This window comes from Salmo salar, chromosome ssa15 (assembly GCF_905237065.1).
Source record: "Salmo salar chromosome ssa15, Ssal_v3.1, whole genome shotgun sequence".
NCBI lineage: Eukaryota > Metazoa > Chordata > Actinopteri > Salmoniformes > Salmonidae > Salmo > Salmo salar.
This window is the reverse complement of record NC_059456.1, coordinates 42,665,077-42,686,470: the sequence shown is the minus strand read 5'-3', so window position 1 is coordinate 42,686,470 and position 21,394 is coordinate 42,665,077. Positions and strand designations below refer to the sequence as shown.

Genomic DNA, 21,394 nt, shown 5'->3' with positions numbered 1-21,394 from the left:
GCTTGAACAGGTATAAAGACAAGGTTGGTGATTTACTGCCACCTGCATTTATTGAATGTTTGCTCAAGAGTACAATTCATTGGCTGATCACTCCTCGTGTGATCCTTCCTTAAACCATAGGACGTCCCACCCAGTTGACTACCTCAAAATGGTGAAAGTCCTCAATGGCTCTGCCCATGCAAAAAATTGGCTTTTGGGCACTAGCATCCTCTTTCTATCTCTATGGTTAGTATCATTAGCCAGAGGAACAACAGTACTGCATATAGCAGTTAACCTTGCCATTTGAAAAAGCCCAACCCTCAGCCTTAGAAGGAACTGAAATGAGTAGCCTGTCATCCAAAGGCAGGACTGGTGTACACAGTAATCATGACTCAAATGTGTGTTTCTGGTGTGTATCAGGTTTCAAAACTAATGAAGGACCCGGTATCTCGCTTTTTTTCTTTTGCCTTGATTGACCATTCCAGTAGCATCAAAGTGGAGGAAATGTATTTACTCTGAGCTGAGAAAACATTTATACTCTACAGGCAGCAGCACAAGGAAAGGAAAACATTTTCTTCAGTGAAGAATGAGCGAAGGTTTCAAGGAAGTAAGTGCTGTTCATATATATGCTAAAGGTTTTACCTGTCGGAGGGTTACAGGCTTTTCTTTATAATTACTTTTTCAGTATCTCTCGATTCAGAGCTACTTTTATGATTGCTACCTGTATGGATCATGCTAATAGCTCTTTAAAGCTAGAATCTGCTCTGGCTACATCCATTTTTGGATTTATGATATATACTTGTTTAATATAACGTACACATGCCTCATGACCTTAGTTGAACTGTCATACCCTATCAGAATCAAAAATGTAAGCTTGTTAATGTAAACAAACACTGTATAGCCTCAAAACATGGTTAAAACTATCATATCGATATCATGGGTGCATCCATAGCGCTATGTATTTGAGTGGTTGCATTATTCTAGGCCCTTCCCTCAGCTTTTTACCAAAACATAGGTGGGGTATCCACTTTGTTATTGTTTCAACTGCAGATTCTAGCTTTAAGACTATCCCTTGACTAATAGATGGCGCCATTGGAAATTGCTAACCATAAGCTAATGTAGTACGCACACAGACACCATTATCAACCACAGACCTTATATGAATTATTTATGCAGAACAGGGGTATTCTAGAGGATATGGAGTAATTCACAGTGTGTCTCTCAGGGCCCTGACATTCAGGGGACACAGTTCAGGGGTCCCTCTCTGTCCCAGCAGAGGAGGGTCATCCATTTCTCCAGCGGTGAGACTCTGGAGGAAGATAACAGTGAGACAGAGGAGGATACATCACATGAGCAGGTGTTTAGGGAGCCTGAAGACATGGTATGGAAGTATTCAAACAGATAAGATTTAGATTCTTAGTAGAAATACTTTTTTGTCCATTAGTAGTCTAAATGTAGCAATAACCTGTGTGTTTTAGCTTAAACTCCCGTGGAGAGCATATACTTGGTCTCTGGGCAGGAAGTCATTGCGCAGTAAGTTGCATTCCATTCCAGTGTGCTCTTGAAACATTCAAATTCAGCAAGGCAGTGTACTCCATATAATTCAGTCATTGTATCGTAATACTGCTTTACCACTGTATGTCCATTAAATACCTTTTTGAAAAGGTCTTACATAAAGTATTTTTGTCTTCAGCTTGTGATTTTCTTGGGGGAAAACTGGCTGGTCTACTTGGCCTTAACACTGCCAAATACCAGTATGCTGTAGACGAATATCAACGTTCCATTAAGGTAAGGTAGTTGTACACATAACATAACACATCACATAGTCTTTCTTGACCACATAGGGCCAGGCATGAGTTTTTCCTGACAATGTGAGCTGACCAGGTACAACCTGGTGATAGGCATTAGGCCCCACAGTTGTTCCTGTTCTGGTCAAGTGGCCAGGAAAAGCTCCTAGACCTACATATAAAGCCTGCACGACATATTCAGAAATGTAGGCCACATGTGTAGGCCACATATAAATGTAGGCCACATATGAATGTTTCCATTCATCAGTCATTTTTAGCTCTTGATTAGACATCACATCAACTCTAATAATGTATCAATCAAACTAAGACAGAACTAAATTCTGTCTGAGTTTCTAAACCTAATTGAAACATTGATAACCCAACGGTTTTGATCACTTCTAGACCAAACCCAGTAAAGAAACTGAATGCTCTTATGAGGAAGGAACAGAGATAATTCACCTTTCTTCAAGGATGAGCAGTGAGTACGGGGCCACAAGCTCCCACAGACTCCCTGCTGGTTCTCAAGCCTCCCAGAACATTGAGCACAGAACTACAGGATCCCACAACAAGGGCTATCAAAATGATAATGAGCACTGAGAAAGAACTAGCTATTATGAATTAAACATATTAACATGTGTTAAGAAAGCTAATATTCATGTTGATGTGTGTATTTTTTGCGGTTCCTCTCGCTATGGTTTCTACCAAACCAGGGTTCAAATACATGTATATTTGATATTTAAAATACTTGTTTCTGTGTATTTGAGTATTGTCACGTTCTGAATCTTCAAATTCCCTGTCATATATGAGCCAAGGCGCAGCGTGCTGGTAATTCCACATCTTTATTTGAAAAAAACCGAACCAAAACAATAAACAGGTAAACAGCAAGAAACATAACGCAACTGTGGCGTACACACACAGAAATAATAATAACCCACAAACACAGGTGGGGAAAAGGCTGCCTGAGTATGATTCCCAATCAGAGACAACGAATGACAGCTGCCTCTGATTGGAAACCATACTCGGCCAATAAAGAAAAACAACATAGACATACAACACTGTCACGTCCTGACCAGTTTAGGGATTATTTGCTATTGTAGTTTGGTCAGGACGTGGCAGAGGGTATTTTGTTTATGTGTTTCGGGGTGGTGGTGTATGTAGTAGGGTGTTTGATTTATTATTTCCGGGTTTTGGTCTATGTTCTATGTTTTGTATTTCTATGTTCTTTCTGGTTTGTTGTATTTCTATGTTTAGGTTGATGGGGGGGTTGGACTCTCAATTGGAGGCAGGTGCTTTCTCGTTGCCTCTGATTGAGAGTCCTATATATGGGTTATTGTTTGGTTTGGTGTTGTGGGAGATTGTTTCTTGTTTTGCCTGTGTGAGCATGACAAGACTGTTTTGTTGTTTGTGAGTTCTTCATTTTGGTGTTCTCTTTTATTTAAAAATAAATACAAGATGAGCATCCACATTCCTGCTGCGTTTTGGTCCTCTATTCCCGACGACAACCGTTACAAACACATAGAATGCCCACCCCATGTCACACCCTGACCTAACCAAACAGAGAAAAATGACTCTCTCAGGTCAGGGCGTGACAAGTATTTCCCAAAACCAGTACCTTTATACTCCTGAGACCCAGTAATACATTTTTGTCCTCTCTAGTGGACATCAGTTCTTGGTTCATATCACTGAGGCCATACAAGCCACTGTATTAAGTCCTGTTGTCCCTTTGAGAGGACATTCTGGGCTTTTCGATGATAAGAGCGTCTGCTAAATGAGGTAAATGTAAATATCACGTGTGGGGGTGTGACCTTGACATATCTTCCTGGTTTAAAAAAAAATGGCTGCCGTCAAAATTAGGTACTTTTATGGAATATTTTAAGTGTGTGTAATTATTAATTATTTTTGTGAGTTTGATATTCAAATTCTTTCTAGAAAGTGAATATCTCAGGAATAGTTAAGTGAGTTGTCAGGACTGTGTAATAAATGTTTCACATTAAATAAGAGCTTATCAAGAAATGTCCTCTGTAGTGGCCACCCGGATGCCGCAACTATGTTTTCACCTACTGTACCCATTGACTGCAATGTCAATTTTTTCATATTTACGTCCTAATGACCACTACAGGGGACAATTTTGCACGTACAATAAAAGATAAATAACAATATTATTTTCTTGGTAAAATGTTTTTTTTTCACCCTAAACACTTATGTTATGTAAAATACATATGTATTGGTCAATAATATAAATGCAACATGTAAAGTGTTGGTCCCATGTTTCATGAGCTGAAATAAAAGATCCCAGACATTTTCCATTCGCACAAAATGCTTATTTCTCTCAAATTTTGTGCACAAATTTGTTTACATCCCTGTTAGTGAACATTTAGCCTAGTGGTTAGAGCCTAGTGGTTAGAGCCTAGTGGTTAGAGCCTAGTGGTTAGAGCCTAGTGGTTAGAGCCTAGTGGTTAGAGCCTAGTGGTTAGAGATTGGGCCAGTAACCAAAAGTTGCTAAATTGAATCCCCGTGCTGACGGGGTAAAAATCTGTTGTTCTACCCCTGAACAAGGCAGTTAACCCATTGTTCCTAGGCCATCATTGTAAATAAGAATTTGTTCTTAACTGACTTGCCTAGTTAAATAAATAAAAAAATGTCTCCTTTGCCAAGATAATCCATCCACCTGACAGGTGTAGCATATCAAGAAGCTGATTAAACAGCATGATCATTACACAGTGCACCTTGTGCCGGGGACAATAAAAGGCCACTCTAAAATGTGCAGTTGTGTCACACAACACAATGCCACAGATGTCTCAAGTAGAGGGAGTGTGCAATTGGCATGCTGACTGCAGGAATGTCCACCCGTGCTGTTGCCAGATAATTGAATGTTAATTTTTCTACCGTAAGCCACATCCAACGTCGTTTTAATTTGGCAGTATGTCCAACCGGCCTCACAACTGGAGACCACGTGTGACCACGCCAGCCCAGGACCTCCACATCCGGCTTCTTCACCTGCAGGATCGTGATACCAGCCACCTGGACAGCTGATGAAACTGGGTTTGTACAACCAAAGAATTGTCTGCACAAACTGTCAGAAACCATCTCAGGTTAGCTCATCTGCGTGTTCGTCGTCCTCACCAGGGTCTTGACCTGACTGCAGTTCAGCGTCGCAATCGACTTCAGCGGGCAAATGCTCATCTTCGATGGCCACTGGCACGCTGGAGAAGTGTGCTCTTCACGGATCAATCCCGACTTCAACTGTACAGGGCAGATGGCAGACAGTGTGTATTTTAATTTAATTTATTTAACCTTTATTTAACTAGGCAAGTCAGTTAAGAACAAATTCTTATTTACAATGACGGCCTACCAAAAGGCCTCTTGCAGGGATGGGGGCTGGGATTAAAAATTAATTAAATAAAAATATAGGACAAAACACACATCACAACAAGAGAGACCTAAGATAACAACATAGCATGGCAGCAACACATGACAACACAGCATGGTAGCAACACAACATGACAACCATGTCGTTGTGTGGGCGAGCAGTTTACTGATGTCAACGTTGTGAACAGAGTGCTCCATGGTGGCTGTGGGGTTATGGTATGGGCAGGCATAAGCTACGGACAATGAACACAACTGCATTTTATCGATGGCAATTTTAATGCACAGAGATACCGTAACGAGATTCTGAGGCCCATTGTCGTGCCATTCATCTGCCGCCATCAATTCATGTTTCAGCATGATAATGCATGGCCCCATGTCGCAAGGACCTGCACACAATTCCTAGAAGCTGAAAATGTCCCAGTTCTTCCATGGCCTGCATACTCACCAGACATGGCACCCATTGAGTATGATTGGAATGCTCTGGATCAACGTGTACGACAGTGTGTTCCAGTTGCCGCCAATATCCAGCAAGTTCACACAGCCATTGAAGTGGGACAACATTCCACAGGCCACAATCAACAGCCTGATCAACTGTATGTGAAGGAGATGTGTTACGCTGCATGAGGCAAATGGTGGTCACACCAGATACTGACTGGTTTTCTGATCCATGTCCCTATGTTTTTTTAAAAAGGTTTCTGTGACCAACAGATGCATATCTGTATTCCCAGTCATGTTAAATCCATTGATTAGGGCCTAATGAATTTATTTAAATTGACTGATTTCCTTATATGACCTATAAGTCAGTAAAATCGTTGAAATTGATGCATGTTGTGTTTATATTTTTGTTCAGTGTATATATATAATATATCCCTTATTTTTTTCCCCAGCTCTCAGAAGGTAATTTTAGTATTTGAATGGTTGTTTGACAAAATAAACAAATAGTCTTCCAAATTGTATTTGAAAGTACTGTATTTTCAAATACTTATTTCAAATACCTAGGTTAAATTCATGGGAGCCAGAATTTGATTATGTTAAAATACTTTCCAATATTAAACTACTTGTTTTTTCAAATAAAAGTTATATGAATAATTGTTTTGAAATGTATTGAAAAGTTATTTAAATACCCGAAACAGCATTTGACCTCAGGTTGGTTTCTACTCTATTGCACTTTATCTGTCTATATTCATAAAATGCTGGATTTGAAGAAGAAAAAAAATACATTTTCCATGCATCCCTTCAATTTGATTGAATTTCTGACTAAATGTCGGACATATTTTGTAGAGCAAAGCTAGTGGCTACATATAACTACATTTCAGGACAGGGCCAAAAGTGTTCGACGAGGATGGGATTCGAACCCACGCGTGCAGAGCACAATGGATTAGCAGTCCATCGCCTTAACCACTCGGCCACCTCGTCGTTCTACCCAATGCTAAACAGTTAGCTTTATCAAACCAAGCTACATATAGTGCCCCGTTACATGTTTCCACAACATATAACGTTGCATTTCAGAATCGTTCTGATTTGTATAAATAAAATGTATACATTTTAGCTAGCCACATCTGTCTTAATCATTCCATTGTGGTAGATAGCTAACGTTAGCCAGCTATAATTTGTAAACTGGACCTATCAGCGCAAGAAACACAGGCGCATTCCGAATTCAACAAATTTCCAGTAGCAGCAGCGAGTGCTTTGAAAGCCAACATGCAAATGATTGACAGAGTAATTTAGGCTGTTTCGGATTATCGTGAGTTGTATAACATAACTTTAAACTCGTACAAGGACTCACAGAGAAAGGCAAGGGCATGGAGAGCTGTACATCTGCAAGTGGAAATGCCTGGTAAAGACAGCTTGCTGCTAGCAAGATAACCGTAGCTAGCTAACTCGTAAGGGTGAGGACTAGATGGTATATAACTACAAAGAGAATGGACTTTTCGTAGCAGGTTAGGATAATTCGGTTAAGGGTAGGACAATTGTTAGGTTTAGGGATAATTCAAATGCAGAAATTCTCCCGAAACGACATTTTCTTTTTAAGATTTAGACAGTATTTGCGTCACTTCCGTCCGTAGCAGTATAGTATCTAGCCACAACCTCAAGTAAACTAGCCAACTTGCTAGCTACCTGCTTGAACTGTGTTGTTGACCAAATACCCAACTTTCTCTCACCTAGTAGGTAGCTTGCTGCATACATAGCCAGCTACATACTTAGCTAGCTACCTGACAATTGTTATTTCTCTAATAAAACAACAATGTGATCCCTGCAATAAGGTAAATTAGAAATAAATATATGTTTACATAAGATTAAAGAAATGTCATGGTGTGTATTTCCCTCAACCTTTGATAGCTCAGATTGAGATTGCTCTATTTGTGTAAGATGCAGGTATCCTTACCTGTCTCCCCTCTTCTTTTTGTCTGACGCGTCATTTGGTGTGTTCAGTTGATGACTGTCAGAAGAAATGGAAGAACCTGAGGGACACATTCATCAGATTCAAGCGGGCTGAAGAGCAGAGGAAAGCCTCTGGGGACGGATAGTCACAAGAAGAACTGGATGCACAGCAGGAGAATGTCCTTCCTCACCCCCTTCATTCAGGCCAAGAGCTGGCAAGGAGACACCACACTTGACTTGGAGGATAGGGGAGAGAATGATAAGGAAATGGAGAGGAACGGGGAAAGTGCCACAGAAGGCGTGGATGATAAATCAGCCTTCATTATTCACGAGATCAAGGGGGACTAGGCAGATGATGAGGATGCTCCCTCTCCTGACACTACATCGGGATCCAATGGGCCCAGCCAGAAGATGAGGTGGCAGATGGATGGGATGGATGGAATGGAGGACGAGATGTTCTTTAGTTTGCTCCCGTATTTTAGGAAGCTCCCCCATGGAAAAAAGAGTGCTGTAAAACTGAAAATACACCAACTTTTACATGAAGCAGCATTACAATAACCCACTGCCCCGCCACGCCCCCTCCTTTCCTCAATTCTGTTTACCGTGTTTTGTAAAGCATAAGCCTACTTTTTGTCATGTTACCAATTATTGTTCTCTACTCAGTTTGATATTATGACTTGTTTACGGTGATTGCAAAGTCAATTGTTAACAAATAAATACTTTATATATTTGAGTGCCTGAATTGATTGCTGTGTCTGCAAGCAATTCTCCCAAATGCTCAGAATAATGAAACACTGCACCCTTTCTTCTGGGCAGATGTGGAAACCATTGGCAATGGTGATGCTACCAGTTAAGCAAGGTTAACCATTAATGCAAATCATTGGCAAATCCGGGGAGGGAAGATCTCACTAGCCAGCTTTGACTCTGTTTTGCATGCTTTTTTAGAAGAAGCACCAACCCAAGTCAGTATTTGTTTTTAACACATAAGCAGAGCGGGGTAGTTTTCAATACTTACCAGGTGGTGGCAGTCTCACTGATTGTCATATAAAAAAGTGTTATTCCCCCCCAGCCAATGAGTGTTGTCTCCCATTCGTTTTCCCTGAGTTGTTTGGGAAGGCACTCTGAACTGGTTTTATAACATCCCACATATCAGCAGCACTGTAGATTCAAGGCCCCCAGTTACTTTTTACCATAGCAGACATAAACTTTATCAAGGGCTAAAGGTCCTCTGGTTCACTTGGACGCTTAAACCAAAGCAGAAACTCTAGTCTAGCCATATTCATCATGTCCATGCAGACACTTCTCTTCTTGACAGGACTGGTTGCGCTGTCCAGTTCATACATTGTAAGTACAGTCAATACATTTGAATTATGATTGTGAAGATGATTACTAGTCATGTAGTAATGGAATGGAAATTATAGCATATTTATTATTTGCTAAATATTTGTTTCACTTTGGGGGACAGATTCCTCTGTCATCTCATGTGCATGGTATGTCAACCAAATATCTTACCATAAAGTCAATTCCAAATACATAAAAATGATTCTACCTCCATGTCTTTATCTGAGCCATGCTTTTTATGTGCAGAGGTATACGGAAACGGTGAAGATGATAACCCCTTACTTAACTTGGGTGAGTTTGAGGAACTTAACCGGGTGTTTGTATGTGGTCATTTTGATTAAACATTTAATGTTTGATGTCCATGACATGAATAATGATCAAATGTTGAATTCATTGTTTTCAAATTATATTTGGCCTGACAGGAGCAGAAGAAGACTTGGTTGAAGGGGATATGCTCATTCCGGTAAGAACCAATGGTGTTATTTTGCTATATGTTATCAGATCGCTGTTTTTGCTTAAAAAAACAGATTGTCCTTTGATAATCTTTATAATGTCTTCCCTGAGTCCAGAAAGATTCAGTCCAATTAGTACATGACTCTTTTTCTTCCTTTTAACAGCCAGGACGCAATGCCTTGATTGACACTAAATACAGATGGAAGTTTCCCATACCCTACATTCTGTCAGATGACTTGGGTAAGTGCAAGTTGAATTTGATATAGAGTCCAACTAAAATTACTTGAATTCATTTATTTACATGCAACACAGCATAAAAGGCATATTATCAATTTATTACACTGTAAGCCACTTGTAATGTCTTAGCTTTGTTCTTCCTTGTCTTTCAGATTTGAATGCCAAAGGTTGTGTCCATCAGGCATTTGAAATGTATCGTCTGAAATCTTGCATAGACTTCAAGCCCTACGAAGGCGAGAAGACATACATTAAGTTTGAAAAGAGAGGCGGGTATGAGCTGACAGTGTACATATTGTCCAACAGCCATTGCTTTTACACAGAACGCTCTATAGCTTTCATGTATGCATTCACCAGGACAGACTAAATTAACAAATCTCAGTCAATTTGTTACACAAAACAATTGCCTTCTTGCATAACTGCTGCAACGTTTTAACATTCGACTTTAAACATGTCTGCCCTCACACATCCATATAACTCAACGTTGAACTGTGTTTGCAAGGTGTTTCTCCAGCGTTGGGGACCAGCAGAATGGACAGATCCTGTCCCTGGGCGATGGCTGTGACCACAAGGCTGTAATCGAACACGAGCTCCTCCACGCTCTGGGCTTCTACCATGAGCAGTCTCGCCAGGACAGAGACGACTATGTCAAGATCTGGCTGGACCAAGTCACTCCAGGTCAGTATCAGTCAGGCCTCTGGTTGATGAGAGACAGCAAGGGTGGTGTATCTTGGCCACAAAGGGCCAAGTGGAGGGTTTTGTTACGGCCTAGCACTAACACTATTCAGCCTAGCACTATTCACAACATGTGACTGCCTAGATGCAATACCATTATTAGTCAAGTGGGAACATTTTAGTATGACATGTCTTTTATCCTTTCTTGCAGGGCTAGAACATAATTTCAACAAATACGATGATTCCTTCATCACTGACCAGAACACTCCTTACGATTATGAGTCTGTCATGCACTACCGGCCATACTCCTTCAACGTGGACCCCAACATTCCCACAATCACCACCAACATCCCAGAATTCAACAACATCATTGGCCAGTACCTGGACTTCAGCAAACTGGACATGCTGAGGTTGAACAGGATGTATAACTGCTGTAAGTGTTGTGAGACATATGACAGAGAGTATTACCTATTTGTCCTGACATAGCTGTGTGGCAGCAGTGTAGGAAAATGCAGCTGATCACCACTCCGTTTTTGTCAAGTTAAAATGTTCTAGTGTCAGATGTGATGATGAAATTATAGTTGCTTCATTGTGATCCACGTGTCAACTGAGATATGCCCCTCCTCCATTGCCAGCCTCCCCTCTCACTCTCCTGGACCAGTGTTCCTTTGAGTACATCAACATCTGTGGGATGATTCAGAGCCCCACTGATGATGCAGATTGGGTCCACACCAAGAGCAGCACTGGGAACGAGGATCACACTCTCATTGGCCAATGCAGAGGTCAGAGTTCAACAATACATCACCTCAGATCAACCACTTCTAGGAGTAGATTACCATACCCCCAATCCTAACCATTAGAGTGAATAGCTCTAACATTGTATGTGTGATATCTTTGTGGTCTTTTAGATGCAGGTTACTACATGCACTTCAACACTAAGACCGGGAAGGAGGACGAGTCAGCTCTGTTAGAGTCTCGCATCCTGTACCCCAAGAGACACCTGCAGTGTCTGCAGTTTTTCTACAAGATGACAGGCGGACCAAAGGACAGACTTGTGATTTGGGTGAAGATGGACGATGGGACTGGGACAGTTCGCAAACTGAAGAAAATACACACCATCTGGGGTATTCATTTTCAAATATACAATCACTGATATATGTGTTGTTTATCCTCTTCGGTTGAAACTTTGTTACTGCACGATTTCATTTCGATTTGTAAACTAGGAGATGATGACCACACATGGAGGATTGTCCACGTCTCCATGGAGATCGAAGAGAAGTTCCGCTATGCTTTCCAAGGTGTCCGAGGAGATCCATCTACAACCAGTGGAGGAATCTTCATTGACGACATCAGCCTGACTGAGACTCGCTGTCCCAACGCTGTCTGGCAGATCAAGAACTTCACCGGTATCCTCAACACTGCAAACAATACCACCGTCATGGACAGTCCAGTCTTCTACAGCCCAGAGGGCTATCGTTACGGTGTACGTGTCCGCCCCGTCTCTGACTACAGTGACCACACTGGTGGCTACACTGGGATGTACTTCCACCTGGCCAGCGGTGAGAATGACGTGGTCATGCAGTGGCCGGCCCTGAATAGGCAGGCTAAAATCGTGGTCATGGACCAGGATCCTGACATCCAACTGAGGATGTCGTCTGCTCGCAGTCTGACTACAGACCTGATTAAGAGTATGTCATTATTGTGTTTAGAGAATACACTTTAGGTTAAATTTGTCTTCATGTACACTTTACCTTAAAGTATTTTCTCTTTGCTTAACTTAATTATATCTGGAAAAATCAGGAAATGCTTAGTTTGTTATATCTGGCCCATAATCTGGTCAGATTACAACGGCAATGAAACAGCTATAATGTGATTTAATAGTCTTATGATATACAGAATGTTTCTGTGTTCGCCAGCTCCAGATGGGAAGCTGTGGTGGGATAATCCAACCAATGTGGGGACCTACGACCCAGGGTGTGGGTGCTACAGGGGAGAGTCGCGGGGATGGCGCAACATGATCAAGCATTTCGACTTGCGACGACGGAACTACCTGAAAAACGATGACCTCATCATCTTTGTCGACTTTGAAGGTAAGAATTTGTTCTTAACTGACTTGCCAAATTAAATAAAGGTTACAAAAAAATGTGGAGGAGGATTAGTGTCATTACTGGTCAGATATTACAACACTCATTTGTTTTACATCCCTGTCAGATATCAGGATTTTACTTTCTGAAATGCTTTGCGATAGCCAGAGCAATAAAGGAGCTTGATAGATTTTGAGGTCAGCTGATTGAATGGCCACACTGCTTTTAATGTCTCTGTAGACATAACATCTCTGATAAAAACAGAGGTTCCCATAAACCCAAAGGAGTGAGCATGTATTTTACTACCACCGAGGGGAGGTAAGCTATTTATTTTAAATTCTTTCAAATTTATTTTCTTTTTGTGCTGTGGATTTTGTGGGATATTTCCAAGAGTCACTTTTTAAACTAGACTGACATTTGTATTTTCATTAATATTGTTCCAATTTAGTTTTTTGTGTCTTTGTATTTGATATTTTGGCAGATCCGGCAGTCCTGAGGATTTGGACAGACTCAAGAAGAGTACAGAAAATAACAGCACAATTTATGTAAACTAATGTTGTGAGTAAATATAAATTATTTTGTCGAAAATTTGATTGGTTTGCAAACTTTATAAAATAACTAAAAACTCTTGAAATTGTATTTGTTTTTACTGTTCAAAAATTCTTATTCACAATGCTTTCATTAAAGTTTGAGTCTTCAAATAAATGCTTCATTATGTTTTTTCTGTTGCACAGGATTTTTTGTTATGAAATAAAAATCAATATCACATAACACTTCGTAGATATGATCACAGTAAAATACAGTTTTTAAAGTCATATACGTATGAGGATCATGGCTCCTTTATATCTATGTCACTTAAATGATGGGGGATTATTATGATTCACTTTTAGTATCTCAAAATGTCAATTTTGTAATACAGTTTATCTCACACACTTCAATCATCATATACATCATATAAAATATGTTTGCATTTGTTACCATAGCGTGTTATATTACCCATAGAAATATATACTGAACAAAAATATAAACGCAACATGTAATGTGTTGGTCCCATATTTCATGAGCACACATAAGCACACAAAGCTTATTTCTATAATATTTGTGCACAAATGTGTTTACATCACTGTTAGTGAGCATTTCTCCTTTGCCAAGATAAAACATCCACCTGACAGGTGTGGCATATCAAGAAGCTGATTAAACAGCATGAACATTACACAGTTGCACCTTGTGCTGGAACAATAAAAGGGCACTTTAAAATGTGCAGTTTTGTCACACAACACAATTCCACAAATGTCTCAAGTTTTGAGGGAGAGTGCAATTGGCATGCTGACTGCAGGAATGTCCACCAGAGCTGTTGCCAGAGAATTTCATTTTCATTTCTCTACCATAAGCCACACCCAACGTTGTTTTAGGGAATTTGGCAGTATGTCCAACCGGCCACACAAGCGCATACTAAGTGTAACCCTGCCAGCCCAGGACCTCCACATCCGGCTTCTTCACCTGCCGGATAATCTGAGACCAGCCACCCAGACAACTAATGAAACTGTGCACAAGCAAAGAATTTCTGCACAAGCTGTCAGAAACCATGGTGTCGTTTGTGCGAGCAGTTTGCTGATGTCAACGTTGTTAACAGCGTGCCCCATGGTGGTGGTCAGATTATGGTATGAGCAGGCGTAAGCTATGGATAATGAACACAATTGCATTTTATCGATTGCAATTTGAATGCACAGAGATAACATGACAAGATCCAGAGGCCCATTGTCGTTGCATTCATCTGCCGCCATCACCTCATGTTTCAGCATGATAATGCACAGCCCCATGTCCCAAGGATCTGTAGCATATTCCTGTAAGCTGAAAATGTCCCAGTTCTTCCATGGCATGCATACTTACCAGACATGTCACCCATTGAGCATGTTTGGGATGCTCGAGGTCGACGAATACGACAATGTGTTCCAGTTCCAGCCAATATACAGCAACTTCACACAGCCATTGAAAAGGAGTGGGACAACATTTCACAGGCCACGATCAACAGCCTGATCAACTCTATGCGAAGGAGCTGTGTCACGCTGCATGAGGTCACACCAGATACTGACTGGTTTTCTGATCCACGTCCCTACCTTTTTTTAAGGTATCTGTGACCAACAATTTCTTTCAATTGATTGATTTCCTTAAATTAACTGTTAAAATCTTTGAAATTGTTGCATGTTGCGTTTATATTTTGGTTCAGTGTAATTACTATGTTGTTACCAATGGACGCTAGCAGAACTCAAAACCCCACTATTGCACTCTTGAACACACTTATCAAAGTAATCACTTCCATGGCCATATCTGATTATTAACCACAACTTTCCACTGAACCTGACAAGACAGTTTCCACACAACAATAAAGTATTGGTGTTGTATTGAAGTTTTGAATATGCAACATGATCACCTGTGGGTCAAAGTTTCCCTTCCAGCTTGCTGTATTAAGAGTATTTAAAGGGATTTAATTAGTGCTGTGGTATCAGGTCTGTGGTCAACCTCTCCAAAATGTCACTACTGGGGGTCTTGTGCTGTCTGGGACTGCTGCTGTCTCTGTCCTCTGCATTCACGGTAAGATCTCTCTCTCTCTATCTAATACATTTGCCATGAATGCGTGATTTTGAAAACAACATTCTCATCTCACTTCACAGATTAGGCGGATGTCAAAGGAGAAATGTGAGAACTATTTTTTATTTAACCTATAATTAATCAAATCATATGGTTTGTATACATTTGTAATGTATTCCATCCTTATGGTGCTCATGTCACATTGGTGAGTTATTTTACATAACAAGACATATTTGTAGTTCAAGACAGGTCTAAGAAAAAGTGCTCAAATGGGTTTATAGCAAAATGAAAATATATTCATCGTCTAACATTGTGGATCTTACTGTAGCCTTTGCCATTGATGCTGATGAGGTAATACGACGAGACATCCCCTTCATCAACTCAGGTAACTTTCTTAGTGCATACTGGTATACAGTGAATGTATTTGATATTATATTTTGTGGTGTTTTAAAACTATCTTCCATTTCTATAATCTTCCATAGGATTGAAGACCCCTGTTGTCGAGGGCGACATTGCATTGAACGTAAGTTAATACTGTGCTAAATCTTTCATTGTCTGCAAGTATGTTCGCTGTCTTTCCACTTAGAAGAAAAAATAGGGCTTTCAATAAAAAAATAAGTGTGATAAATAGCCTGCACTCTATAAATGAAACTTTGACCTTTTAACTATCTAGATTTTGATTGATGTGATTTCAATAAAGATAACGATAGTACGTCCAGTGCAATCAATAATTAAGTGTTGCAATAAAAGTTATATCACTCTATCAGCCTGGACGCAATGCCCTTGTGGATCCAGCCTTCAGGTGGAAATTCCCCATCCCTTACATACTGGCTGACAGCCTTGGTAAAAATGTGCACCGTCTCTCATCCTAGTAACATGATATACACTGGTGATAAACCATGATTTAAGAAGACTAAACCATTATAATCAATACACATACAGATTATAATATTTCTAGTCCGTTAATCCCTTGTTTGTTTTTCAGACCTGAATGCCAAGGGGGTCATTTTCCAGGCCTTTGAGATGTACCGGCTGAAATCCTGTGTGGATTTCAAACCCTATGAAGGAGAGAAGAGCTTTATCAAATTTGAAAAGCTAGATGGGTATAGTTTGTTTTTCTGATATACAAGTCTGCTCCTCCACTCGATTCTGCTAATGATCACAGTCTTAACAGCCTTAGTTGAATCTTGTGCATTACTGCTTGGCTGGAACAAAGGTCTGCACCCACATTGGCACTATGTGGAAACGATTGGTCTCCCGTGTTCAAGAGATAATTCACTGCTGTGGCATCACGGAATTGTTGCAGGTGCTGGTCTATGGTCGGAGACCTACAGACAGGGCAACAGCTGTCATTGGGCCCATCCTGTGACTACAAAGGCACCATAATGCATGAGCTCCTCCATGCCCTGGGCTTTTACCACGAACAGTCTCGCACCGACCGAGATGACTATGTGGACATCTGGTGGGACCAGGTCCTGCCTGGTAAGGTTCAAAAGCTCAACACCCAAAACATTTTCGCATGGCAAGCCTTATTTTAAAACTTACCATAACCTTTGTATGTACATTCTACAGGTATGGACCACAATTTTGATAAATACGCTGATGATTTCATCACCGACCAGAACACGCCATACGACTACGAGTCTATCATGCATTACGGCCCATATTCCTTTAACAAAGACCCACGGTACCCAACCATCACAGCCAAGGACCCAGAGATGACCAAAGTGCTGGGCCAGTACAATGACTTCAGCAGCCTGGATCTACTGAGGCTCAACAGGATGTATAACTGCTGTGAGTCTTTCCTGATCAGGTCACATGATCAGGAGGACCATAACTTTTTTCCTAATCACTTGATTTGACCAGAAAAAACTGCTGATGATGTGTTTAACTTATGTTGTGTTTAACTGATTAAGTTTGCTTAGTGTGCTTGTGTATGATGTCTGTCCTGTAGCCTCCTCTCTGACGTTGTTGGACCAGTGTGCCTTTGAGACCGTCAACACCTGTGGGATGATCCAGAACCGTAACGATGATGGTGACTGGGTACGCACCAAGAGCCAGCCAGGGTCTCATGACCACACTCTCATTGGCCAGTGCAAAGGTAGGGTTAACATACAGTATTACTAGGGTCAGGATCCTTGACATTGTCCGGAAAAAAACTCCTGCCCCTACACATCGCAAGGGTGGACACAGGTCTATCAACCATTCTGAATGGCATTCATGACTATTTTACCATAACACATCTATGACAACATCTTGTTTGTGATCTGTGTAGACGCAGGGTTCTTCATGAACTTTTACACCGACACCGGCCGGGCAGGCGACTCAGCCTTTCTGGAATCCAGGGTCCTGCACCCCAAGAGGAATCTGCAGTGTTTGCAGTTCTTCTACAAGATGACAGGAAGCTCCAAGGACAAGCTGGTGGTCTGGACCAGGAAGGAGGTTGCTAAGGGCAAAGTCTTATCCCCTACTGCAGCTGGGAATTTCACAGGTAGGCTTGAGAAAACTGGTGAACAGCCATGCTCAATAATCTGATAAACCACGGCTGTGCTATGCGTTGTAGCATCATAACATAGCTTCAACAGGTACTGTTTGAAAATGTTCAACCTTAAAAATGATCATTACCCTGCATCTGTTTTCACAGGTGATGACGACCACTCCTGGAAGATTGCCCACGTTCCTTTGACGATGGACTCCAAGTTCCGCTATGCCTTCCAGGGGATCAGGGGCGACCCAGCCAACTCCTTGGGGGGGATTCAGGTGGATGACATCACCCTAGGTACGGTACTCTGTCTTAACATTTTAAGTAACTGTAAAACCCTTCGGTGTGTATGACAGGTGCTATGTGAATGAAGTTTTTATTGTCATTATTCTTATTCATATTAGCGGAGACACGCTGCCCCAGTGGAACATGGCGTATCAAGAACTTCAGCGAGTACATGAAGAGTTACGCCACAGGAGAGTACATCCAGAGCCCACGTTTCTACAGCCCCGAGGGCTACGCCTTCGGCATCCAGCTGCTACCCAACTCCTACTACAATGGGTACATTGGGGCCTTCTTCCACCTGAGCACCGGGAAGAACGACCAGGCCCTGGAGTGGCCGGCAGGGAACAGACAGGTCACCATCACACTGCTGGACCAGGACTCTGACGTCAGGCATCGGCAGTCCTTCTCCTACAGCTTCACCACCAGTCCCACTCATCTCATTCCAGGTATGGGGCAGGCTAATGTTGGTTCAAAGGGGCACATAACATTTTTTTCCTCACACTCAGATGATTGTGACTATTAAAGTGTTTGGTTAAACAATCGTCATAGCATTACCAACATTTTTATGAGTCAGCATAACAAGACATCTATACACGTCAGGACATGGAAATCAATTCCCTTCACATAATCTATGTGCAGATTGTCTGCTTATTTATAACAATCTTTCAGACTCCAACATATTGTACTGGGATAACCCGTCCAAGATGGGGACGTACGACCCGTCCTGTGACTGTTATCATGGCTGGACCTGGGGCTGGAACGCCTACTTCTCCCACTACCACCTCAATAGTAGGAGCTACCTGAAGAATGATGACCTCATTCTCTTCGTTGAGTTTGAAGGTGCGCCTGACTCTACTTTCAACGGGCTCTGAGATTTTCTTGACCACTTGAAACTGTGTTAAACATGTTCCCTGTTGCTTGTATTTCCAGATCTTACTCCGCTGATCAAAAGTGAAGTTCCAGTCAAGTCTCCAGTTCAGCTCCGGAGTCAGGACTGAGGCTGTCCAGAACATTTATCAGATGCAGACTTTATGCATTTTTAAATGTCAATGTTCACTTTTCTTTTTATTTCAAACATTTACATAAAGGCAGTGGAAGTAAACATTAGCAGGCCTATTGACAAGTCAATTTGTCAGTTGTAATGTTAAACACTGTCTTGACAATCTGTCTGTGGCCTCCATCTGGAAACTGGTTTGTTTATTTGTAGCCTGTGAAATGCACCTTCATGCCGCTTTTATCTGATTAAAATCAAACTATTCAAAGTATTGTCTCCAAATTAGTCTGTTCACCAGTTAACCACCATTTGCCCTGCCACCCATAACCAGAATAAAAGATAAGGATATACAGTGCGCTCCAAAAGTATTGGGACAGTGACACATTTTGTTGTTGTTTTAACTCTGTACTGGATTTTAAATGATACAATGATTGTGAGGTTAAAGTGCAGACTCAATTCTTTTTACAACACTAACCAAACAACAACAAAAAAACACCACATGTAAACACGACACCACATTGTTCTCTCTCATCCTATTTTGATTTTAGTGGCACATTTCTATACTTTCATTTCTGTCATCCTAACAAAAAACCTAAATACAAATGTTGCATATATGGGAGGGCTGCAACAAATTTTCAAGAACAAGAAATAAATAGGTAATTAATAATTAAAGAAAATTGCCAGAATGTTTTCATTATCTACATTGTTTGTATAAAATTACATATGATTTATTAGTACAATATCAATAATTTTGAATCAATTTACATGATTAGTATTAATGACATACTATAAATAACAATATAATAAAATATACAGACCGTCAGCTTTAATCTGAATGAATCGTGAATAATGATAAGTGAGAAAGTTACATACGCACAAATATCATACCCCCAAAAATGCTAACCTCCCTTGTTATTGTAATGGTGAGAGGTTAGCATGTCTTGGGGTTATGATATTTGTGCATCTGTAACTTTCTCGCTCATCATTATTCACGATTCATTCAGGATTATCCGTAATCATGGTAGCATCCACATTAATGTAGAAGTGTTTAGAAACATATTCTATTCTTATTTACAATAAAATGAACAAAAAAATTGCACATTGCATTATTTACCATTCCTTTCTTTTGGGCACAAAATAATCTGAAACACAACCAAAACAAACAGCAAATGCATCCAACAAATGTGTAGAGTCACAAGCTTGATGTAGTTGTTACGTGCTATGAATATGGGACCAAATAAATAGTTTAATATTTAACTTTATTACACATAGGTGAATTTGTCCTAATACTTTTGGACTATGTACAAAAAGTGCTGTATCTCTTAACAGTTCATCCGATATGGATGGAAATACCCTCAAATTAAAGCTAACGGTCTGCACTTCAACCTCATAGTCATTGTATCATTTCAAATCCAAAAGTTATGGAGTACAGCGACATTAAATATATATATATCACTTTCCCTATACTTTTGAACTCACTGTACTGTATGTGTAACCGATGTGAAATGGCTAGCTAGTTAGCGGGGTGCGCGCTAATAGTGTTTCAATCAGTGATGTCACTCGCTCTGAGACCTTGAAGTAGTTGTTCCCCTTGCTCTGAAAGAGCCGTGGCTTTTGTGGAGCGATGGGTAACGATACTTCGACGGTGGCTGTTGTCAATGTGTGCAGTAGGTCCCTAGTGCGGGCCCAGGTAGTGGCGAGGAGAGGGACGGAAGCTATACTGTTACATTGGTGCCGTGACCCGGATCACTGGTTGCTGCGGAAAAGGGGGGTGAGTGTAACCGATGTGAAATGGCTAGCTAGTTAGCGGGGTGCGCGCTAATACCGTTTCAATCGGTGACGTCACTCGCTCTGAGACCTTGAAGTAGAGTTGTTCCCCTTGCTCTGCAAGGGCTGCGGCTTTTGTGGAGCGATGGGTAACGATGCTTCGTGGGTGTCAGTTGTTGATGTGTGCAGAGGGTCCTGGTTTGAGCCCAGGTAGGGGCGAGGAGAGGGACAGAAGCTATACTGTTACATATGTTCAAACCTTTGGAGCTCACTGTATGTTCAAACACACTGACACACTATTAACCACTCTGCCTGTCTTTAATAACACCATGTAGCTCAGGATAAATTAAGACGAGTAAATACACAAACCTGGACAAAACACAACTGCAATTAAAACACTATTTGTTTTATATTAAAACAATTTAGAAATAAGTTTAAACTTAAGAAACTTAAACCTGCATGCTAAAGTGCATGTCAGAAACTCAATCGAAAACACTAAATCATGTTTGAAACTGTTGCTGACATAGTACCAAAACACAAAAACATATTTATCTGCCAAGGTTACAAGATAAGATCATTGAAGATAATGATATGACAAGACACATCTGACTGAACAGCAAAGTGAGAGAGAGAGATGTGATGGTCAAGTGTTAAGGTCACGTTACTCATTACAGTCATTATAAACAGATGTAGGATGTTAATTTGTGCCAGTTTGTTACAACAGGAAAATAATCTCCAGCAACAGTAAATGTGAATTATTATGTGGATTATAATTAATGGACATTTTTGTAGGGATTGATACATTTTCATTAGAGCAAATCAAGTCTGATATTTGAAAGTGGAATACACTATTTATAGCTTTGCATTTCCTGCTGTGCAAGAAAATTCTTAGCAACAAAATAGTGGTCAAATTAAGATCCTACATCTGTATAGATCAAAGTTTCATCCAGACTCTGACTTTATTGGCCTGTTT

General features: G+C 40.7%; 3 protein-coding genes, 1 non-coding gene and 1 pseudogene across 8 annotated transcripts; 4 read left to right on the top strand and 1 right to left on the bottom strand.

Annotated features, from left to right (window-relative positions):
• The first annotated feature begins 151 nt into the window (after window positions 1-151).
• Window positions 152-2,944, top strand: LOC106571467 (protein FAM177A1-like). 5 transcript variants are annotated; one of them, XM_014144606.2, is made up of 6 exons: window positions 152-225; window positions 525-586; window positions 1,205-1,360; window positions 1,458-1,512; window positions 1,673-1,767; window positions 2,169-2,944. In XM_014144606.2, the coding sequence occupies exons 2-6, from the start codon at window positions 566-568 to the stop codon at window positions 2,361-2,363; spliced, it is 522 nt and encodes a 173-aa protein (XP_014000081.1). In that variant the 5' UTR covers window positions 152-225; window positions 525-565; the 3' UTR covers window positions 2,364-2,944. The 5 variants fall into 5 exon arrangements, with proteins under 5 accessions (XP_014000081.1, XP_045551717.1, XP_045551716.1 ...); XM_045695761.1 differs by having other exon boundaries at window positions 222-377; XM_045695763.1 differs by lacking the exon at window positions 152-225 and adding an exon at window positions 244-377 and having other exon boundaries at window positions 1,256-1,360.
• Window positions 2,945-6,469: 3,525 nt separating this feature from the next.
• Window positions 6,470-6,551, bottom strand: trnas-gcu (transfer RNA serine (anticodon GCU)). The gene has a single exon. It is a non-coding gene; the product is annotated as a tRNA-Ser (tRNA).
• Window positions 6,552-6,836: 285 nt separating this feature from the next.
• On the top strand, window positions 6,837-8,250 carry LOC123727309 (uncharacterized; annotated as a pseudogene).
• A 344-nt stretch (window positions 8,251-8,594) lies between these two features.
• LOC106571464 (meprin A subunit alpha) lies at window positions 8,595-13,009 on the top strand. The gene is made up of 14 exons (XM_014144602.2): window positions 8,595-8,861; window positions 8,983-9,007; window positions 9,105-9,149; window positions 9,281-9,321; window positions 9,476-9,551; window positions 9,701-9,818; window positions 10,048-10,223; window positions 10,432-10,653; window positions 10,856-11,002; window positions 11,129-11,344; window positions 11,444-11,908; window positions 12,137-12,310; window positions 12,545-12,622; window positions 12,786-13,009. Exons 1-13 carry the CDS (start codon window positions 8,802-8,804, stop codon window positions 12,592-12,594), a joined length of 1,815 nt encoding a protein of 604 aa, XP_014000077.1. The 5' UTR covers window positions 8,595-8,801; the 3' UTR covers window positions 12,595-12,622; window positions 12,786-13,009.
• A 1,625-nt stretch (window positions 13,010-14,634) lies between these two features.
• Window positions 14,635-18,922, top strand: LOC106571463 (meprin A subunit alpha). Its single transcript, XM_014144601.2, has 14 exons — window positions 14,635-14,896; window positions 14,977-15,001; window positions 15,222-15,278; window positions 15,376-15,416; window positions 15,661-15,736; window positions 15,879-15,996; window positions 16,200-16,375; window positions 16,466-16,687; window positions 16,848-16,994; window positions 17,169-17,384; window positions 17,538-17,672; window positions 17,780-18,106; window positions 18,330-18,500; window positions 18,591-18,922. Exons 1-14 carry the CDS (start codon window positions 14,834-14,836, stop codon window positions 18,656-18,658), a joined length of 1,842 nt encoding a protein of 613 aa, XP_014000076.1. The 5' UTR covers window positions 14,635-14,833; the 3' UTR covers window positions 18,659-18,922.
• Window positions 18,923-21,394: the final 2,472 nt, after the last annotated feature.